Raw genomic sequence first — 19,035 nt, 5'->3', positions numbered from 1 at the left:
ACGGCCCATGGGTCCATGGCGTGAGCAGCCCAGTAACTGAGCTACTAGGGGGAGAAATATCTGATGGTCGGCCTGGTGGCATTACTGTCTCTCTCCATGGCTCCTAGGTGCCGTGTGTGTGTGTGTGGGGGGGGGGGGTCCCCGGTCCGAACCTGCCCTGCTGGTTGGTGGACCGACTCACGAAAGCTCTTGCTGGGTCTTTGCTGTACTGCACGAGGGTAAAGATTACCCGGCCAATTATGACCTCAAGGCGGGGGCCGAATGCTGGGGTCAGCTGACAGGCACCTTGGATGCCGAGGAAGTGGAGGGGGCATCGCCCTGCTAAGGCTTGAAAGCTGCTGCCTTGTCTGTCGTGCCTGGATGGTCCGTTCCGGTGCTTCCAAGGCAGCCAAACCGAACAACTCCCCCAGCACCGCTGGGACATTACAGAGGGTTCTACGACAGGGCTCAGTCAATGTTGACTGTGCCAACCAGACCTGTCGGCGAGCCTGGACCAAGGACATCACGCGCCAAGTTCTCTCGTCATCAGTGCAAAGGCCTGAAGCGCTGTATCACTTAAGTCCATTGCTGCTGTTGCACCACTAGTGCCCTGAAGGGACGCAGAAAGGGCAAGCATGAGGTGCACCATAGAATTACAGAGGTGACCAGCACGTGCTCCGGCGTAATAAGCTCTGCAGAGGAATTCATCCGTGACGCAACACTGAGCTCGAGAGCACCGATCATCACTTTGTAGAGCTTCCTCTGGTGATACGATGAGCGAGGCAACAGCAGGTTCGATCGCCGACATGCAATGGCCATGATCAGACTTGGCTCGCCTCTTCCTAGGAGGGGCCACAGAGACTGCGGCCTCAGTCCGGCGCTTCGAGCGCCTAGGTGGGACCTACTACCCAGAAGGCGGGAGGTCACTGCCGAGCTCACGGCAAAACTGGGCCAGCCAAGCCACACTTACGGCACGAGGCATGAAGCTGCAGTTCATGCAGGGGTTCTCTGGCAGACCCTTCACCAGATGGTCATGTCCAAGGCAGGCAAGGCACAGGTCGTGACCGTCATCTGCCTGGAGCACGGCCCCACAATCTGTGCAGCAGCGAGATCCGTCCATGCTCCTTACTTTAAATGGTAAATGGGCTGTACTTATATAGTGCCTTTCTATCTTATTTCAAGATACTCAAAGTGCTTTACCTACAATCTGTGCCCTCATTTAGCCATCCACACAGCACTCTCACATTGGAGGACGACTGCTCTAACCACTCAGCCACAGCCACCCCTTTAGGCAGTGTAGTCATGTCAAAGAAAAAATTGCAACTCAACAAAGGGGCTGGTACCGCCAGGATACAGGATGAAAGCAAGGACAAAAGTATAGGCCAAGAATTGAGAGAGGGGGCACACACGCTTGCTGTCACCAATTAACAAGGCAAAGAAACTCAGACAGGCTAACAGCACTAGCTCAGCTGGTTAAAAGAGGACAATTGAGAGAGGGGGCGTGAACACTTGCCTTCCCCAGTTAAAACAAGGCCAGATCTCAGAGAAGCTAGCACCGCTAGCTCAAGCCAACCGTTTATGAAGTTGGTAAAAATGATTGGGATGGGGGCGCGAACGCTTGCCTTCACCAATTAAAAACAAGGCCAGAATGTAGGGAGGCTAGTACCGCTAGCTTGGTCCAACCGTTGTATGAGGTTGGTGAGAACGATTGGGAGAGGGTGTGCAAATGATTGCCTTCACCAATTAAAAACAAGAACCAGAACTCAGAAAAGGCTAGCACCACTAGCTCAGTCCAACCATCTATGAGGTTGGTAAATGGTAAATAGACTTCACTTATATAGCACTTTTCTATCTTATCGAGATACTCAAAGCGCTTTACACTACAATCTGTGTCCTCATTTACCCATTCATACAGCACTCTACTAGATCTCTACAAAGCTAATTGAACAAATCTTTCTAAAAAGACTAATCAGTGTTTCAGATAACATTCATACACCGATGGGACACACATCGGAGGCATTGAGGGGTTCAGTGTCTTGCCTTGAGACATGTGACTGCTGGTGGGTTCAAAACCCAACTCTTGCATTGGAGGACAACTGCTATAACCACTCAGCCACAGCCTCTCATTTGGTGAAAAACGATTGGAAGAGGGGGGCAGCACGGTGGCGCAACTGGTAGAGCTGATGCCTCTCAGCGAGCAAGTCCCCGGTTCAAATCCCAGTCCGGAGGCCTTTCTGGGTGGTGTTTGTATGTTCTCTCCATGCATGCATGGGTTTTCTCCAGGTACTCCGGTTTCCTCCCACAGACCAAAAACATGCATGTTAGGCTGATTGGTAACTAAATTGTCCCTAGGTGTGAGTGAGAGAGTGAATGGTTGTTTGTCTCGTTTATCTCTATGTGGCCCTATGATGGACTTGCGACCTGTCATGGGTGTACCCCACCCCTCGCACAGTGATTGCTGGACATGGTCACCGGCGACCCCCGTGACCCAAAATGGAAGAAGCGAGTAAAAGATAATGGATGGATGGATGATAGAAAGAGGGTGCACGAATACTTGCCTTCACCAATCAAAAAAAGGCCAGGAACTCGGCTGGCTACGCTAAGCAACAATAAACTTCGGAGCTCAATCGAAACCAACCATGTGGTTGGAAGCCTCCAACAATTGGGAGCGGAGCGGAATGCTACCTCTAACCAAGGCAAAATATAAGTAAAAAGACTACTCACCAGTGTTGAATCACACACACAGTAGTCAGACACTGCAAGTTGGGAGGGGTGCGAAAACTGCTGTAGTCCCCAATGAACAGCAGAAATATCTTTAAAGAAGGCTAAACTGTTGCAGCCCCTAGGAGGGCGAACACGCTACTCCAGCCAACGGGCAGTCGGGCCTCCGACGACAGTGAAAAGGTCCAAAGGGCTGATGCCCAGAATTGAACCGCGCGCAAGAAAAAAAAAAAGGAGTAGAACTGCGGATGACATCAGGCTATATAGCCTCTGATTGGTCATCCATGTCACACCTGTGACTCTGTTGGAGTTATTACTCGAATGGCGCATGCGCAAAGGGAACATTCAATGCTTTCATGACCGCCCTCTGGTGGTCAGTAGGGATGACATAGAACTTCAGCAAATTAAAAAACAACTAAGTGCACAAGCTTGAATTTATTGGAACTTCTGGCAGAATTCTGGATGACATTTGACCACTATAATTGGTAGAAATGGTAAAGCTGTTAAAGAAAACAGTTCATTTTTTGTTTTTTAAGCAAAGTCTACAAATTTTCAGTCAGGCTGAGGTCATGAGTTTGGGTTTTTGATCAGTGGACCAGTGTTCGTAGATTCAAAAGCCTCACAATGATTCCTTCAAACATGCTTCTTTACATTGCAACCAGATCATTTAATCTTTGAGTCATGTGATTATAAAACTTTTCTTCAGAAGACGTTTGGTTTGTCCATGTGAGTTGTTGTAGATTTCAGTAGAATTTGAGGGTGTTGCTTTTGGAGCAGGGGCCACTGTCTTGATCAGGCCTTTTTCATTCCATGGAAGTGTAAAACTTTAGGTTACGTGCGTAACATCAGTTATCAGAGCTACCCTGAGAAAAGCATTTATTAAAGCATTATCAAAGCTTTTATTTTGATGTCTCACTAAGGGATATGGAGACTCCCATATAGCCAGACAGCTTAGCTCTAGCAACCACTAGCACCCAAAGATACTCGGCCTGTTCCAGCAAAAGCCCAGAGTTTAATACAGTAAAGCCCACACCTGGGACGAAGACGTTCAACTTGTACAATCAAGCAAAAGCAAGTGGTGAGGACCAACTTGTACATATGTCCTGAATAGAGACCCCTTTAAAAAGGGCCCAAGATGCAGCCACGTCACGGGTGGATTGGGTAAGTAGGTCTCAAGTGCCTGAAGGCCCTGACTTGTATAGGCCAAGGCAACTGTGGTCACAATCCAGTGAGAGAGACACGGCTTTATGATAGGCTTGCCCATATGATTGATTGATTGATTGATTAACCTTTAGTTAACCAGGCAAATGCCATTGAGATCACAGATCTTTTTTGTAAGGGAGGCCTGGACCTGGGAACATATGAGAATTTGTCAAGGATAAAAAGAGCCTATCGCTCTTCCAAAAGCTGCTAGTCCTGTTCAAGTAGGCCTACAGTGCCCAGACTGGATACAACTTATTTAACTGCTGTACCTCCAGTAAAGAAAAAGGTAGTGGGAAAAAAAGCTATACGAATATTTGGAGAAAACACCCCCTTCAGTAGTGTTGAGCTGTAGTGAGACACTGACATCTCCAGGACCAGACTTGGTGCAGGAGCGGCACACTGTAGGTTCATGGGCATCAATAACATGTTTAGCAGATGCCAAGGCCAAGAGCAGCACTGCATGGCATGCATGGACAAAGCATATTGTCATAAGACAGTGCTTCTCAATTATTTTCTCTTATGCCCCCCCCCCCCCCCCAGGAAGAAGTAACCCCCCCCCCCCAACTCTCCGCAGCGACTGTAAATAGTATGTCTATAAAATTGTTATAAATACACCTCTACCTAACATTGTGTCCTTATTAACATTAACGGAAAAAAAAAGAACATAGATCAACTTACAAGGAAGAATTAACATTGCTTTTTTAGTCTATCAATTTGCCTGGAAAAAATATATATATATTTTTTTTAACTGTAAACATTTTGTACAATTTGATACTGAAAAATACAATTAAATATAATCAATAAATAATAATAAATTCAAATTGATCAGCAACATTTTAACTCAGGAGTGTTATATGAAACACTTTGACCTACAAAAAAAAAAAAATGAATAGAACAATTTATGCTGATTTTTTAAAAATTAAAATGAGGAAGTCAGGATCAATGAGCACATTCATCGATAAAACAAACAAAAACAATTGTCAACGCGAAAGTGGAAAGAGGGGGCAGGTAACCCTCTTGCTTTGAGTTACTCTTTGTCGCCTGCATGCTGTGAGTGACAAGCGTCCAGAGCATCAAAAAACAGCAGCTTAACTGAGGAGGTGAGTTAATTTTGTTAGCAAAGAATCAAGTCCTAACATTTTTAAACATTACTTCTGTAAATTGTGCTTTGACAAACTCATCGATAAAACTAAAACATTTTGTCAAAGCAAAAGAGGAAAGAGGAGGCATCGCTCTTGCTTGAGTTTACTCTTTGTTGCATGCGCGCTGTGAGTGACGTCCAGAGCGCATGGACATAAAAACAGCAGCAGAGGACTGAGTAGGTGACGGTCGAGTTTATTTATCGCGTCAGCTGCAGAGGGGAGAGACACGGGTCATGCATGGCTCCCAAAATGACAAGGCAGCCATAAATCCATGCTTTCATCACAACTCGCCTGGATTACTGTAATTCTCTTTATGTCGGTCTGAGCCAGTCATTACTGACTCGACTTCAGCTGGTTCAGAACGCAGCTGCCCGCCTTTTAACTGGTACCAAAAAACGAGAACACATCACCCCTGTTTTAGAATCACTACATTGGCTCCCGGTTCGCTTCAGGATTAATTTTAAGGTTCTTTTATTTGTTTTCAAATGTCTTCATGGTCTCGCCCCACAGTATCTGTCCGACCTGCTCCAGCTGTACACTCCTTCTCGCTCTCTCAGGTCAGCAGATCAGCTGCTGCTGGTCGTCCCAAGGTCCAACAGGAGACTGAGAGGTGACCGAGCGTTCTCAGTCGCTGCCCCTAAACTGTGGAACGAGCTGCCTCTGCATGTCAGACAAGCTGGCTCACTTCCTGTTTTTAAGTCTTCTCTGAAGACACATCTTTTCTCTTTGGCTTTTACTTCAGTTTGAAATGTTGGTTTTAATGACTCTAAGTTATTTGTTTTATTTTATTTGTTATCTTTATTTTATTTCACATTTTTAACGTGTGGGGTTTTTATGTTTTTGTATGTCCTAGTGTACAGCACTTTGGCCAACAGTGTTGTTTTAAAGTGCTCTATAAATAAAGTTGTATTGTATTGTATTATTGTATTTGTTCATAACTTATTAGGAACGCACATGACAAAGTGAGAATGGTGAAAAAAAAAAAAAAAAACCTACTCCCTGCGGCAAAAAAAGCATGTTTTCTAGGGTCACATGCAACTGAAGGGAACTTTGCTGGTACTTGAAATAAGCTACAGTATTATTTTGTCACTCCTCACGAAGATGTGAAGTCCATGGAGGAACAGGAGAAACAAAAACTGAACTTCTGACTGTAACCACATGCAACAAAGATGGTAAATAGACTGTACTTATAGAACACCTTTCTATCTTACCAAGATACTCAAAGCTCTTTACAACATACTGTGCCCTCATTTACCGCCACACACACATTCATGCAGCACCATCTCTATATGGATGGGGATAAATGTTTCCTTTGTTCTGGAGCAGCTTCCTGAAATTGTGGACTTGTTTTTTCTCAGGGACCCACGGCATATGTTCTAACCCATGAACCAAGTGGCTACTTTATTTGGAACCCCACCTGCGGCCAGTGTTATGAGAGGGATGACCCCTTCTGCCCCCTCCAAACAGTGGGCTGCTTGGTTAATTCTGATAATGTGAGTTAAAAGTAAAATCTACTATTTGACATGCACTTTTTTCTTCATAAAAACATCCCATCCCAACGTGATCTTAATTTTTCAGAGGATGTTCTTTATTGTAACATGTTTAGGTTTGGTTCAACGTTCAGCAAAAAACGTCACCGCTAAACATCAGTTTAGACATCACAAAAAGCAATCTGTGGAAACCATTTTTTTCCCGCTTCTCCCATCCAGGGCTGTTTAGCGTGCAGGTGAGCCTTAGTCAGCTTTTATTTCTAATCATGCATGTGCTCATTTTCCTACTAATTTTACATCCCTTTTAGCCCGAGGAGCTGGTGTACCGTCATGCAGACAAAGCAGCTGCTGTGGAACTTCAGGACAGGCAAGTAACATGAGGTGAACTCCTTTTACATTGTTACAACTGCCCCTCAGATCTGACTAGATAAAACATGTCTACTGTTTAACTTTGACAAGAATCGAGAAGATTCTGAAGGAAAAGATCATGAACTGGCGCCCTCGTAACCCAACTCGCTGGAATCGATACTGCAACACCATTTTAAAACAATTCCTGCCCAAACTGGAACTGAGCAGAGGGCAGGAAGTGACCGAGGGCCATCGCCACGAGCTGCAGAGCCTGCTGGGAGATTACAGGGCAAGTATTAAACACAGTTTATGGCTGTGGTGTTTGCAGATGACATCTTTTGTGAGAAAAAGTGGAAGAGGAGAGGTGGAGGTATGCACTTGAAAAAAGATGAATGAAAGTCAGCCGTAGCAAGACGGAGTACATAGAATCAGCTTTATTGTCACTGCACCGAAGCACAGCGAGATTACATTTCAGAACAGCCCAGGTGTGTGAATGAGAGAGAGTCTGGTGGAACAGTGAGGCTAAAAGGAGCAGAGGCCACAAAGATGCAGGACTTGATGCCGACTCTCCCATTGGTACATTTTCATCTTTAAATCACTTCTTGGTCTTCTCCCTTCATACATCTCTTACGTCTCTGCGTGAATGCAGTTACAGTGTGCACTCTCAGGACATTATTACATGCAGTGTTATCTCAGTGCAGACTGAACTAGGCAAAAGGGCCTTCTCCTACTCTGTTCCCTGGAATATCTTGCAAAAAGATCTGAAGCTCTTGACCTTGACCTCTCTAAGTGGCTTCAAACATCTGCTAAGTTCATGGCAAAAACCAATGAAGACATGTTCCTGTTTTTAGTTTTCTACATCCTTATAATCTAGCCGGGTTTTTTTTTTTTGCTACTTTTTCCTTTTGACTGTCCTTTTGGTTGTCATTTTATTTTAATTTGTAAAAATGATAATAATAATAATTTGTATGCCTCTTTTATGATTGTCCACTGTTGTCATCACTCTTTGTTAAAGAAATCAGGTCTCTCTTGTAATTGAGTCCCCGAGGCTCAATGGGATTAACCTGTATAAATAAAAGTTGAATGAATGAACTTCAAGGACTTAGAGGTGATTGTCCAGGAAAACAGGAAGAGTGCCCTTAGCAAAAAGTAGTTTGTTTACGTACAAACCGGATTCCAAAAAAGTTGGGACACTAAGCAAATTGTGAATAAAACTGAATGCAATTATGTGGAGGTGCCAACATCTAATATTTTATTCAGAATAAAACACAAATCACAGATCAATAGTTTAAACTGAGAGAATGTATCATTTTAAGGGAAAAAAAAATCTGTTGTTTCCAAATTTCATGGCGTCAACAAATCCCAAAAAAGTTGGGACAAGTCCATTTTTACCACTGTGTGGCATCCCCCCTTCTTCTTACAACACTCAACAGACGTCTGGGGACAGAGGAGACCAGTTTCTCAAGTTTAGAAATAGGAATGCTCTCCCATTCATGTCTAATACAGGCCTCTAACTGTTCAATCGTCTTGGGCCTTCTTTGTCGCACCTTCCTCTTTATGATGCGCCAAATGTTCTCTATAGGTGAAAGATCTGGACTGCAGGCTGGCCATTTCAGTACCCGGATCCTTCTCCTACGTAACCATGATGTTGTGATTGCTGTAGAATGTGGTCTGGCATTATTGTATTGAAAAATGCAGGGTCTTCCCTGAAAGATTGGACGTCTAGATGGGAGCATATGTTGTTCTAGAACCTGAACATAGTTCTCTGCATTAATGGTGCCTTTCCAGACATGCAAGCTGCCCATGCCACAAGCGCTCATGCAACCCCATACCATCAGTGTTGCAGGCTTCTGAAAGGAGCGTTGTTAACAACTTGGGCTATCCTTGTCCTCTCTGGTCCGGATGACATGGCGTCCCAGTGTTCCATAAAGAACTTCAAATCGTGACTCATCTGACCACAGAACAGTCTTCCATTTTGCCACACTCCATTTTAAATGACCCCTGGCCCAGTGCAAACGTCTGAGCTTGTGGAGATTGCTTAGAAATGGCTTCCTCTTTGCACTGTAGAGTTTCAGCTGGCAACGGCGGATGGCACGGTGGATTGTGTTCACTGACAATGCTTTCTGGAAGTATTCCTGAGCCCATTCTGTTATTTCCTTGACAGTGGCATTCCTGTTTGAGGTGCAGTGACGTTTAAGGGCCCGGAGATCATGAGCATCCAGTAGAGTTTTATGGCCTTGACCCTTACGCACAGCGATTGTTCCAGATTCGCTGAATCTTTTGATGATGTTATGCACGGTCAGTGATGATAACTTAAAAGTCTTTGCTATTTTACGCTGAGTAACTCCATTCTGGTATTGTTGCACTATCTTTCTGCGCAACAATGGTGGAATTGGTGATCCTATTAGTATGTCAGGACAGCTTTGCTGTAGACACACTACTAATTAATTATTCTTAAAGCTAGTTCAAGCACAAAGAATATTAATTGTTTAATTACAACAGATTCTTTTCTTTTTTTAGTTAAATTTCTGCCATGTGACGAAGATAACTGTGAGTGGATTGTTTAATCAGTGACATGAGACGCCATTTTATCTTTGACCCATCAGAATAAATGTGGTCATTTATTTAACAGAATCAAAATTTAACATCAAAACATGTACACATTGAGTTGCTGATCTGTTTCTGATTAATAAACTTGGCAAGCTTTACTAACAAGACAACAGAACATTACTGATTGAGACTGATTCACCTCTGAAGGCATCGAGCTTGATTACTGGCGAATAGAAAAGTTAAAGAGGAGAAATAGAAGTTTAAAGGTTTAAAAAGGAGGTTTAGATCTGGTGTGCCCAACCAGTCGCTCGTGGGCGACCTGGTTCCCAGTCGCCCGCGAAGCGAAACCTTGACTTGTATTCTCACAGACATAGTCTCGCGAGTTTTGGGTGCGGTGACACAGCGCTCTCACGAGACTTTAGGCTCAGTAGTGGAGTAATGTCGGTGCGCAGAAAACATGGATGGAAAACTAGCGAACAAGCAAACAAAAACTTATTATTTTCACACAGAGTGGGAGGAGTATTTTTTTGTTTATTCTAATTCGAAGTCCATTTGCCTCATCTGTAATTCGAGCGTTGCCTTACCCAAAAAGTGTAACTTGGAGCGGCATTTCAAGACGATGCACAAACGGTTTGAGACAGATTTCCCTCTTAAAAGTTCTTTACGGACTCAGAAAGTGCGGGAGCTAAAAAACAAGCTTGCAGCCCAGCAATCAGTCTTCACTCGGCCCAGCACAAAAGGTAAAGCTGCTACGATAGCTTCCTACCGTGTTAGCCGCATCCTGGCTCAACATAAGAAGTCTTTCAGCGATGGACAAGTTATGAAAGAAGCGTTTATTGAGGCTGCAGATGCGCTTTTTCATGATTTTAAAAATAAAAGTGAGATCGTAGCTGCTATTAAAGACGTGCAGTTGTCCAGACAAACAGTGACACGGCGATGTGAGGGAATGGCTGTGGATGTGGAGGAGCAGCTAAAAAAGGACGTGGAACAATGTGAGTGTTTCTCTCTTCAGTTTGATGAGTCGACAGACATGGTGGATGTAGCCCAGCTGTGTGTTTTTATCAGAATGGCCTTTGCAGACATGAGTGCAAGAGGAGCTGCTCACCGTCTTGCCTTTGAAGGGACACACAAGAGGAGAAGATATTTTTAATGCGTTTATGGAGTTTGTTAATAAAAGCAACTTGCCCCTCTTTAAACTAATTTCTATAACAACTGATGGCGCTCCAGCAATGACTGGTCACACCAGTGGATTTGTTGCACTCTGCAAGCAGAATGATGCTTTCCCAGACATTTTGCACTATCACTGCATCATCCACCAACAGGCCCTGTGTGGGAAGATTTTAAACATGAAGGAAGTGATGGATGTTGCCATGAAAACTGTGTGCTCTATAAGGGCCAGGAGTCTGCAGAGGAGGTTGTTCCGGGCTCACTTGGAGGAGGCAGGAGCAGACCACACAGACCTGCTTCTGCACATGGACGTCAGGTGGCTAAGCAGAGGTAAATTTCTGGACAGATTCAGTGAGCTGTTGCCTGAGATCAGGGATTTTCTGAAGCTGTCAGATCATGGTGAACATTAAAAACTAGAGGACACCCAGTGGCTTTTGGATTTAGCCTTCCTCACAGATCTCACCAGCCTGCTCAATGAACTGAATTTGGAGCTTCAGGGAAAGGACAAAAACATAATCCACATGATCAGTTCTGTGAGCACCTTCAAAAGCAGGCTGCAACTGCTCACAAGTCGGCTGCAACGCAGGGACCTGCGAAACTTCCCACACATGGAGGCAGAGCTACAGCGCCAAGGGAAAGAGGTCCCACAACTGGACAGTGCACACTATTCTAAGCAGGTTCAGAGCATCTCAGCAGAATTTGAGAGACGATTTACTGACTTTTCCTCCATCGAGCCTGTTACCGGCTACATGTGTTATCCTTTTGGAAATGTTGATGTGGATGATGTTGTGTCCAAATTGGTGTCCGTGTTTCAGCTGGACAGCTCTGGTGTTGAAAATGAGGTGTTGACTCTGCAAAATGACATTGGGATCAAATCCAGAGCATCACCTGGCGTGGATGGAGAGTTCTGGAGTCTGCTGTCAGAAGAAAAGTATCCTAACATCCGAAGATGTGCTTTGAACTTAACAGCACTTTTTGGATCTACCTACCTGTGTGAGTCTGCTTTTTCACACATGAAAATCATCAAGTCCAAAAACAGATCCACAATGAATGATGATCATCTGGAGACCTGCCTGCGCCTCGCAACCACCTCATACTGCCCAGCTTATGAGACCCTGGCCTCCTCCTTTCAGTGTCAGAAGTCCCACTAAGGTAGAGACACATTTATTTTATACAGCTTGCATAAAAAGTTGTCTCCTATAGACACATCACGTTCTGTTTTATTTACTTTAAAGAAGTGAGGAGTAGGGATTGATGAAAAATTATGTTTGTTGATAATGAGACTGGACGAGTAGCTCTCGGCAAATTGCCGACTTCAAAAGTAGCTCTTGGTTCAAAAAAGGTTGGGCACCCCTGGTTTAGATGGATGATAATAGATCTGTTGACCCGGAATGGCACCCTTCTTTTGATACCAGCTCAGCCCGCGGTACACTCAGTGCGTGCAACGACTTGTTACCTTTGCAGAAGATAAATCAACTCCAGTACAGAGGTCCATCTCACGCTCCCTTTTCAGCGTCTCCGGTCAGGGTGGCTGAGAATCTTTAGAAGTAGTTCCATATGCTCCGATCAACAGAATAAATGCCGAAGTACTCGGTTCCACCGAATAAGCTTCCTTAGAAGTGGAGCATTTACTGCTCGGGTTGAGTGCGCAGCGATGCGAGCTGTGACTCCGTTGAAATGGAGGGACACCTTCACATGGTCCCATTCATCCACTGCTTAAGTGAGTCTCATCTCTGACCGAAAGTTCCAGCAAGACTTAGAAGAGACTAAGACTCGTGAAGACTAAGACTTTAGACTCCGACTGAGTTCCAGGACTGACTTCCAGGACTGACTGAATAGTTCCACGAAGTGTTCCTTTTAAAGGGGTATACACTTCCTGTTACGTGGTACTTCCTGATTGGTTGAAACAACCAGCAGGGGGGTGTTTCTAGTGATGTCAGAGGGTCACTAGAAGTCAAGAGACAGCAGGAATGTTTAAAAAAAACGGTTAGTACAGACAGGAAAATATTATGACGAGGTGAGATAAACGCAGGTGCCAGTTGAAGTTATTTACTGTCTGCAAGGTTTAAAAACAAGACACTTTGTTCTAATATTCCATTCCAAGATGGCGCCGGTGTGTAGGGCTGCCCGTCTCTCGTTCTCTGCTTGTATTTTATTTTTGTTATTTTTACAATAGTTTGTGCAGTGTGCCGAGTCATATTTGCAGTATGATCGTCGGGCACTTTTGGAGCTCCGTACAGTTGCTGAAATTCCCGCGGAGTTTTTGAACAGCAGCCAGCACTCTCCTCCACCGGTCCTATCTGAGATTCCTGCATTCCTTCTGCGTGACCCTGGCCTTTCTCCATGGAGGAAACGTCGCAGACGTCGTGGGAAGTGTGCAGGGATTTTGGTGAAACTGAGGCAAAGTGTGGATTATTCTATCAAGACTCGCTTTGGATCTGATCATCTCCTCGCTGACCCGTGGTGCTCCCGGGGCCCGGCTGCTGGCCAGCTGCCCGCGTGCTCAGCCCATGGAAACACCTGGAGTTGTTTACCTGTGCGCCGCACCAGCAGACCTGGAGGTGCCGTTCTTCATAACCTGCGCCCGCTGGCGCGAGCGTCTCCCTCCACGGCTGTGCCTGTGTTGGACCCTATCAGGATGTGTTTAATCAACGCAAGGTCTGTTTCCAACAAGACACTTATCCTCAATGACTTTTTTAAAGATCAGGAGTTGGATTTTCTGTTCGTCACGGAATCTTGGATTTCTGATGGTGAGTCCAGCGCCTTGGTGGAACTACTACCCCCGGACTGTCTGTGTTTCAATGCCCCGCGGCCATCAGGTCGGCGCGGGGGGGGGGGGGGGGAATTATTAACAGTTTTTAAAGCAAACCTGGCCTGTAAACAGTTGTCCATCCCGGTGTCCCGCGCCAGCTTTGAGCTAAGCGTCTTTGAACTCGGTCACTCTCCTACGGTTCTGTGTGCACTCGTCTATCGCCCCCCTCGTTCTAAGGACTTCATAAATTAATTCTCTGACTTTTTGGCTGATATCACACAGAGATACACTCACTTTTTGCTTATTGGTGACTTTAATTTGCATGTGTGTTGTCAGGAGAAGCCCTTAGTGAAGGACTTTCTAGATTTATTGGACTCTTTTGGCTTAGCTCAGCAGGTACACGGTCCCACCCAGGAACAAGGTCACACGCTGGACCTCGTTTTAACACGCGATGTCTCTGTTTCTAATTTGGAAATCGGTGAAAATGTTTTTTCAGATCACATGCCTGTATTGTTTGACTTCACCCCCCCCTTGTCCTACGGCTAAGACGTGCGTTCCTGCACGTACGCGTTCCATTAACCGTTTCACTGCTGCTTGTTTTAATGAAGGTTTTAATTCTGAGAGGATCGAACAGTTCCCGGTGTCTCTTACCACTGAGGAGCTAACCTCTCAGTTCAACTCTACCTGTTTAGATGTTCTGGACCGTGTTGCTCCCCTTAAGACCAGAAAAACGAAATTTAAATCAGAGCCTTGGCTGAATGACATCACGCGAGCCGTTAGGCGGCAGTGTCGCAGAGCTGAACGAAGGTGGAGGAAGGACAGGCTGCAGGTTTCTTTTCAAATGTTAAGGGAGAGTTGGCGTCACTATCAGAAAACCGTTAAAGCTGCCAAATGTAAATTCTTCTCTGATTTAATTGTCTCCAACTCCCACAACCCCCGAGTTCTTTTCCCCACCCTGAACTCAGTTCTACACCTCACTGAGACTTCACCTCTGGAAGCCTCAACTGAGCTGTGTGAAAACTTCCTCCATTTCTTTTTAGAAAAAGTGGCAAACACCCGGGCACTCATTTCTCCACCAGCTCATGATCTGTCCATCCCATCTCAGTGTGTGGCTGTGTTTGACCACTTTGAGCCCATCTCTCTGTCTTCTCTGGAGCAGGTAATGTGCAGCATGAAGCCATCTGGTTCCTCCTTTGATGTGGTCCCCCCTCGACTACTAAAGGAAGTTTTTCCTACCCTGGGTCCTTTTATTCTCGCTATTCTGAATAGCAGTTTATCCTCAAGTGTGGTGCCAAAAACTTTTAAACATGCTGCTGTCGAGCCCCTCCTGAAAAAACCTAGCCTTGACCCCTCAGTCATGTCCAACTTCCGGCCTGTCTCCAGACTCCCATTCATCTCTAAACTACTGGAAAAAATTGTGGAGTCTCAGTTGAAACAGTTTTTGGGAGATCACGCTATCCTAGAGTTATTCCAATCTGGCTTCAAATCTCTCCATAGCACTGAAACTGCTCTACTGAAGGTTTTTAATGACATTTTCATATCCACAGACGCAGGTGATTCTGTGCTGCTTGTCCTATTGGACCTTACATCTGCTTTTGACACCATCGACCACAAGATCCTCATTTCTAGACTGGAGCAGTGGGTGGGCATCACAGGGTCAGCCCTTAAATGGTTTGGGTCCTACCTCTCTGACAGAACCTTCTGTGCCAATATCAAAGATTTTAGTTCGGCATCAACAGCGCTGCAGTGGGGGATACCACAGGGGTCCATCCTCGGTCCCCTTCTCTTTTCTTTATACCTACTGCCACTAGGTGCTATCTTCCGCAAACACAACATACCCTTTCATTTCTACGCCGATGATTGCCAAATTTACTTCCCCCTGAGGCACAGAGACACACGCTCTATTCAGCCTCTTCTTGACTGCCTGGCTGACATCCAGGACTGGATGGCTTTAAACTTCTTAAGCTTCAATGAGAAAAAGTCTGAAGTCATGCTGTTCCATCCCAGTAGCTCACTCATGAACCATGACATTGACCTTTTCTCTCTAGCCCCGCTAGAGAAACAAAAGGTCACTAATCTGGGGGTGATAATGGACCCGTCCTTAAAACTCAACAGTCACGTAAACATGATGGTCAAATCCTGTTTTTTTCAGCTGAGACGGCTGTCTAAGCTGAAGCCTATACTCTCCAAAAAGAACCTTGAGACAGTGATCCACGCCTTCATAACATCTAGGCTTGATTACTGCAATTCACTTCTGTTTGGAATCAGTCAGTCCTCAATTGCTCGTCTACAACTGGTCCAAAATGCTGCAGCCCGATTTTTAACTGGTACAGGCTATAGAGAGCACATCACGCCAGTTTTGGCCTCCCTGCACTGGCTACCCATTCACCTTCGGATCCAATTCAAAATTCTCATGTATGTTTTCAAATCACTGAACAGTTCTGCCCCATCCTATCTCACTGATCTTCTGCAGCCATATGTCCCACCGCGCTCTGAGGTCAGCAGACCAGATGCTTCTCTCAGTCCCAGAAACCCGTCGTAAGCTCAGAGGTGACAGGGCTTTCTCTGTTGCAAGTCCACGACTGTGGAATGAGTTGCCACTGAGTGTCCGGAAGGCTCCCACACTCTCAGTCTTTAAGTCTCGCTTGAAGACCCACTTCTATTCTCTTGCCTTTACCACGTTGTGATTTGTTTTGGTCCGTTCTGTACTCTACACTGTTGGCCATTTTAGTTAGCTTCTGCTGCTATTTGTATCTGTATTTCTATTTTATGTTTTCCTGTCCGCTGTGCATGTTTGTTTTCTTTTGTACAGCACTTTGGTTGGCCTTGTTGCTGTTTTAAGTGCTCTATAAATAAATTGGTATGGTATGGTATGGTAATAACTCGTCTCTGTTTGTCTCTGACTTTTGACCGACATCACTACTCCTCATTCAGACAGAAGACTAAATGCACACTTACTTCGTAAATAGGCATTTAACTGTATGATCAAAAATCTGATGAGGTTTAAAAATCATTAATTTTGTTTCACAGTTGATTTAAATGAGTGGTTCACTTCAACATTTAGAAATGGTATGAACTAAACACACTTTTTGATTATCAAGATATTGTAAAATAGTAATGATAATATAAAAAAGAAGTGTTCTTTCAATTGATTAATTCAGGATACAATTAAATAGTCTCTTGATGAGATCATTTGTATTTCTGGATTCAAATCAATGAAATAGCAGTTCCTGTCCCCTGAAGGTCTTCAGAGACAGACTGTTGTCGGAGGCCTAGTTCACTACAGTCCCCCCTTTGGAAATCATCGCCTGTCCATGGGGATGAATTCCAACATGAACTTACACCTCCGAATGTCCTTGATCTTGATGTAATCTGGCAAGAGGAAAACAAAGGTCAAAGAAGGTAATCCCACAACGGTTCTAGTAATTCCATAATGTTGTTAGTAATTCCATTGCAGCAATGCTTTAACCCCTTGGAAACAAAGTCTGTAATCCATTGGAAAAAGTCATTTAATCCACAACGATTGGAGGTGTTGATTGATCAGCATGTAGAGGGGTTTCCTCGATTGAACTGCAGAGGCGACCACTGGATGGAGATTGGAGACCCACGTTGGAGTTGTAGGTCCCTTCAGCGAAGGTTGCTGCTGGTGGTTCCCAGTGGATGCCATTCTGGTTCTGTGTGTTCATGCATTTATGTGGTTTTAGTTGGGCTTATGAGTGAGATTTTACATAAGACCTTAACCTATATGCACCTGATGTGTAAGCCATCATGGTTTAGATCAGCTACAGGTACCAATTAAAGGGTGGTTCATGCTGAAAATTATATATAGGGATTTATACCTATAGAAGGGCATTCCAAACTATTCTTCCATCCTAACTTGGTTTAAGTTAGATTTACATGGCAAAATATAGTTTGGTTCAATTGTCTGTTGTCCCTTTAGACGAACGACTTGAGGTTTGTTTTTTTGATCCCCCCCCCCCCCCCCCCCGTTTCTGCTTGGACGACCTTTTTCCCACGAGGTCTGAGTTTGTGAGATCTTTGTCTCTTGTGGAGTTATTGAACGCCTTGTGTAGTTTGACCTGGTTTCGATGTACCCATTTAACGATTGGCTCTTTTTGGCCTTTTCTGATTTTGATCTGATAGACAACTGGAGACAGTTTGTCTGTTATCATGTGGGGTCCAGTCCACCTGAGCATCAGTTTGCGGGCGAGATTTCCGGTCCCGGACTCTCTTTTCCCGGTTGTGGGGACGAACGTGTAGTACCAGACCCTATTTCCAACTTGGAGTTCCTCGTGAGAGGCCTTTTGGTCATAGTACGCCTTTCATCCTTCAGCGGATTTTTCCAAGTTTCTCTGGGCAAACGCAAAGGTGTTTTTAAGGTGTTCTTCCAAGTCATTCATGTATTGTTGTGTGATGTAGGCTGTTGCCATGGCGGCATCGCCTGGTTGGTACAACAGGTGTAGAGGGAGAGTCATTTGTCGACCCGTCATCATCTCGAAGGGAGAGATGCCAGTCGATGTGTGTGGAGTGGCCCTTATGGCCATGAGGACCAGAGGGAGTTTCACGTCCCAGTCCTTGTGGTTTGCGGCTACGTATTTCTTCAAAATACTTACCACAGTTCTGTTTGCTCTCTCCACTTGGCCTGAGGCCTGTGGGTGGTAGCCAACATGGAAGTTGACTTTGATGCCTAGCACCTTCCACAGTTCTTTCATCACTTCAGCTGTGAAGTGTGTACCTTGGTCTGAGTTCACCCTGAGGGGAAGTGTAGATGAACAGATGCTGAGATATATTCATCAATTAAAACGGATTCTTCATTTTTCTGGACTGAATAAAATGTGCATCGAATTTAATGAAATGTAACGTGAGACGTCATTTATCTTTGACCCATCAAAATGAATGTGGTCATTTATTTTACAGAATCAAAGTTTAACATCAAACATTTACATTAATTTGGCAAAATATGAAAATAACAACATCATTAATCAGCGAGCTATACAATTATGATCAATTATCCACACGGCGGTGGATGAGAACTTTGCTTCAGACATTTCTAAAAATTATCTGTAATGATTTTAGCAGATAGGAGAGTTTAAAGATGGAAAGATGGAGTTTAAAGGAAGTAAAAGATGGTGTGTGAGGGGGAGTGTTGACCAGAACCGACACTCTCCATTCGAACCCAGCTTTTCCTCGGTACGCTCGGTAGTAAACTTGACTCATTACCTCTCTGAAGATGAATCAGCAGATACGGAGTTCCAGTTAACGCTACCTGTCCAGCGTCTCCATAGGATGGCTGTGACTCGTCCGAAGTAGTGACGAGATTCCGTCCGACACAAGCTCACCTCAGCAAGTGGACTTCACATGAGTGGAGTCCTTCAGAAGTTCCACTCAGAGGTGGAAGATGTTATAATCCAAACTCGGAAGAGCCTTATCATGGCTGGACTTCTGTTCTCCCAAACGACTTCACAGAACTGCGAACATCTCAGAACTCAGAGAACTAGGAAGTACCGGCATTTAAAGGGCTCTATTTCCGGTATATTTGATAGTTCCTGATTGGTCAATATCAACCAGACAGGGGTGTGGTTTGTGACGTAAGAGGTTACTAGAAGTCAGAAAACAGCAAGAATTGTTATGGAACAGATTAAACTGTTCTCAGAGACAGAGAGAGTTTTGTTTTGGCGAGTTT

General features: G+C 44.7%; 1 protein-coding gene across 1 annotated transcript in view; it reads left to right on the top strand.

The window, feature by feature from the left end:
- Positions 1-19,035, top strand: part of cc2d2a (coiled-coil and C2 domain containing 2A) — a 238,481-nt gene that overhangs the window by 196,152 nt on the left and 23,294 nt on the right. The window contains exons 34-37 of the mRNA XM_037698350.1: positions 6,404-6,538; positions 6,652-6,771; positions 6,844-6,902; positions 6,995-7,172. Of these exons, the coding sequence (XP_037554278.1) occupies positions 6,404-6,538; positions 6,652-6,771; positions 6,844-6,902; positions 6,995-7,172 (492 nt within the window). The remainder of the gene's footprint in view (positions 1-6,403; positions 6,539-6,651; positions 6,772-6,843; positions 6,903-6,994; positions 7,173-19,035) is intronic.

The sequence above is a fragment of the Nematolebias whitei genome, chromosome 3, assembly GCF_014905685.2.
Source record: "Nematolebias whitei isolate Nwh7 chromosome 3, NemWhi1, whole genome shotgun sequence".
NCBI classification, from domain to species: Eukaryota; Metazoa; Chordata; class Actinopteri; order Cyprinodontiformes; family Rivulidae; genus Nematolebias; species Nematolebias whitei.
The sequence above is the reverse complement of the archived record's forward strand: the minus strand, read 5'-3'. Positions and strand labels throughout refer to the sequence as shown.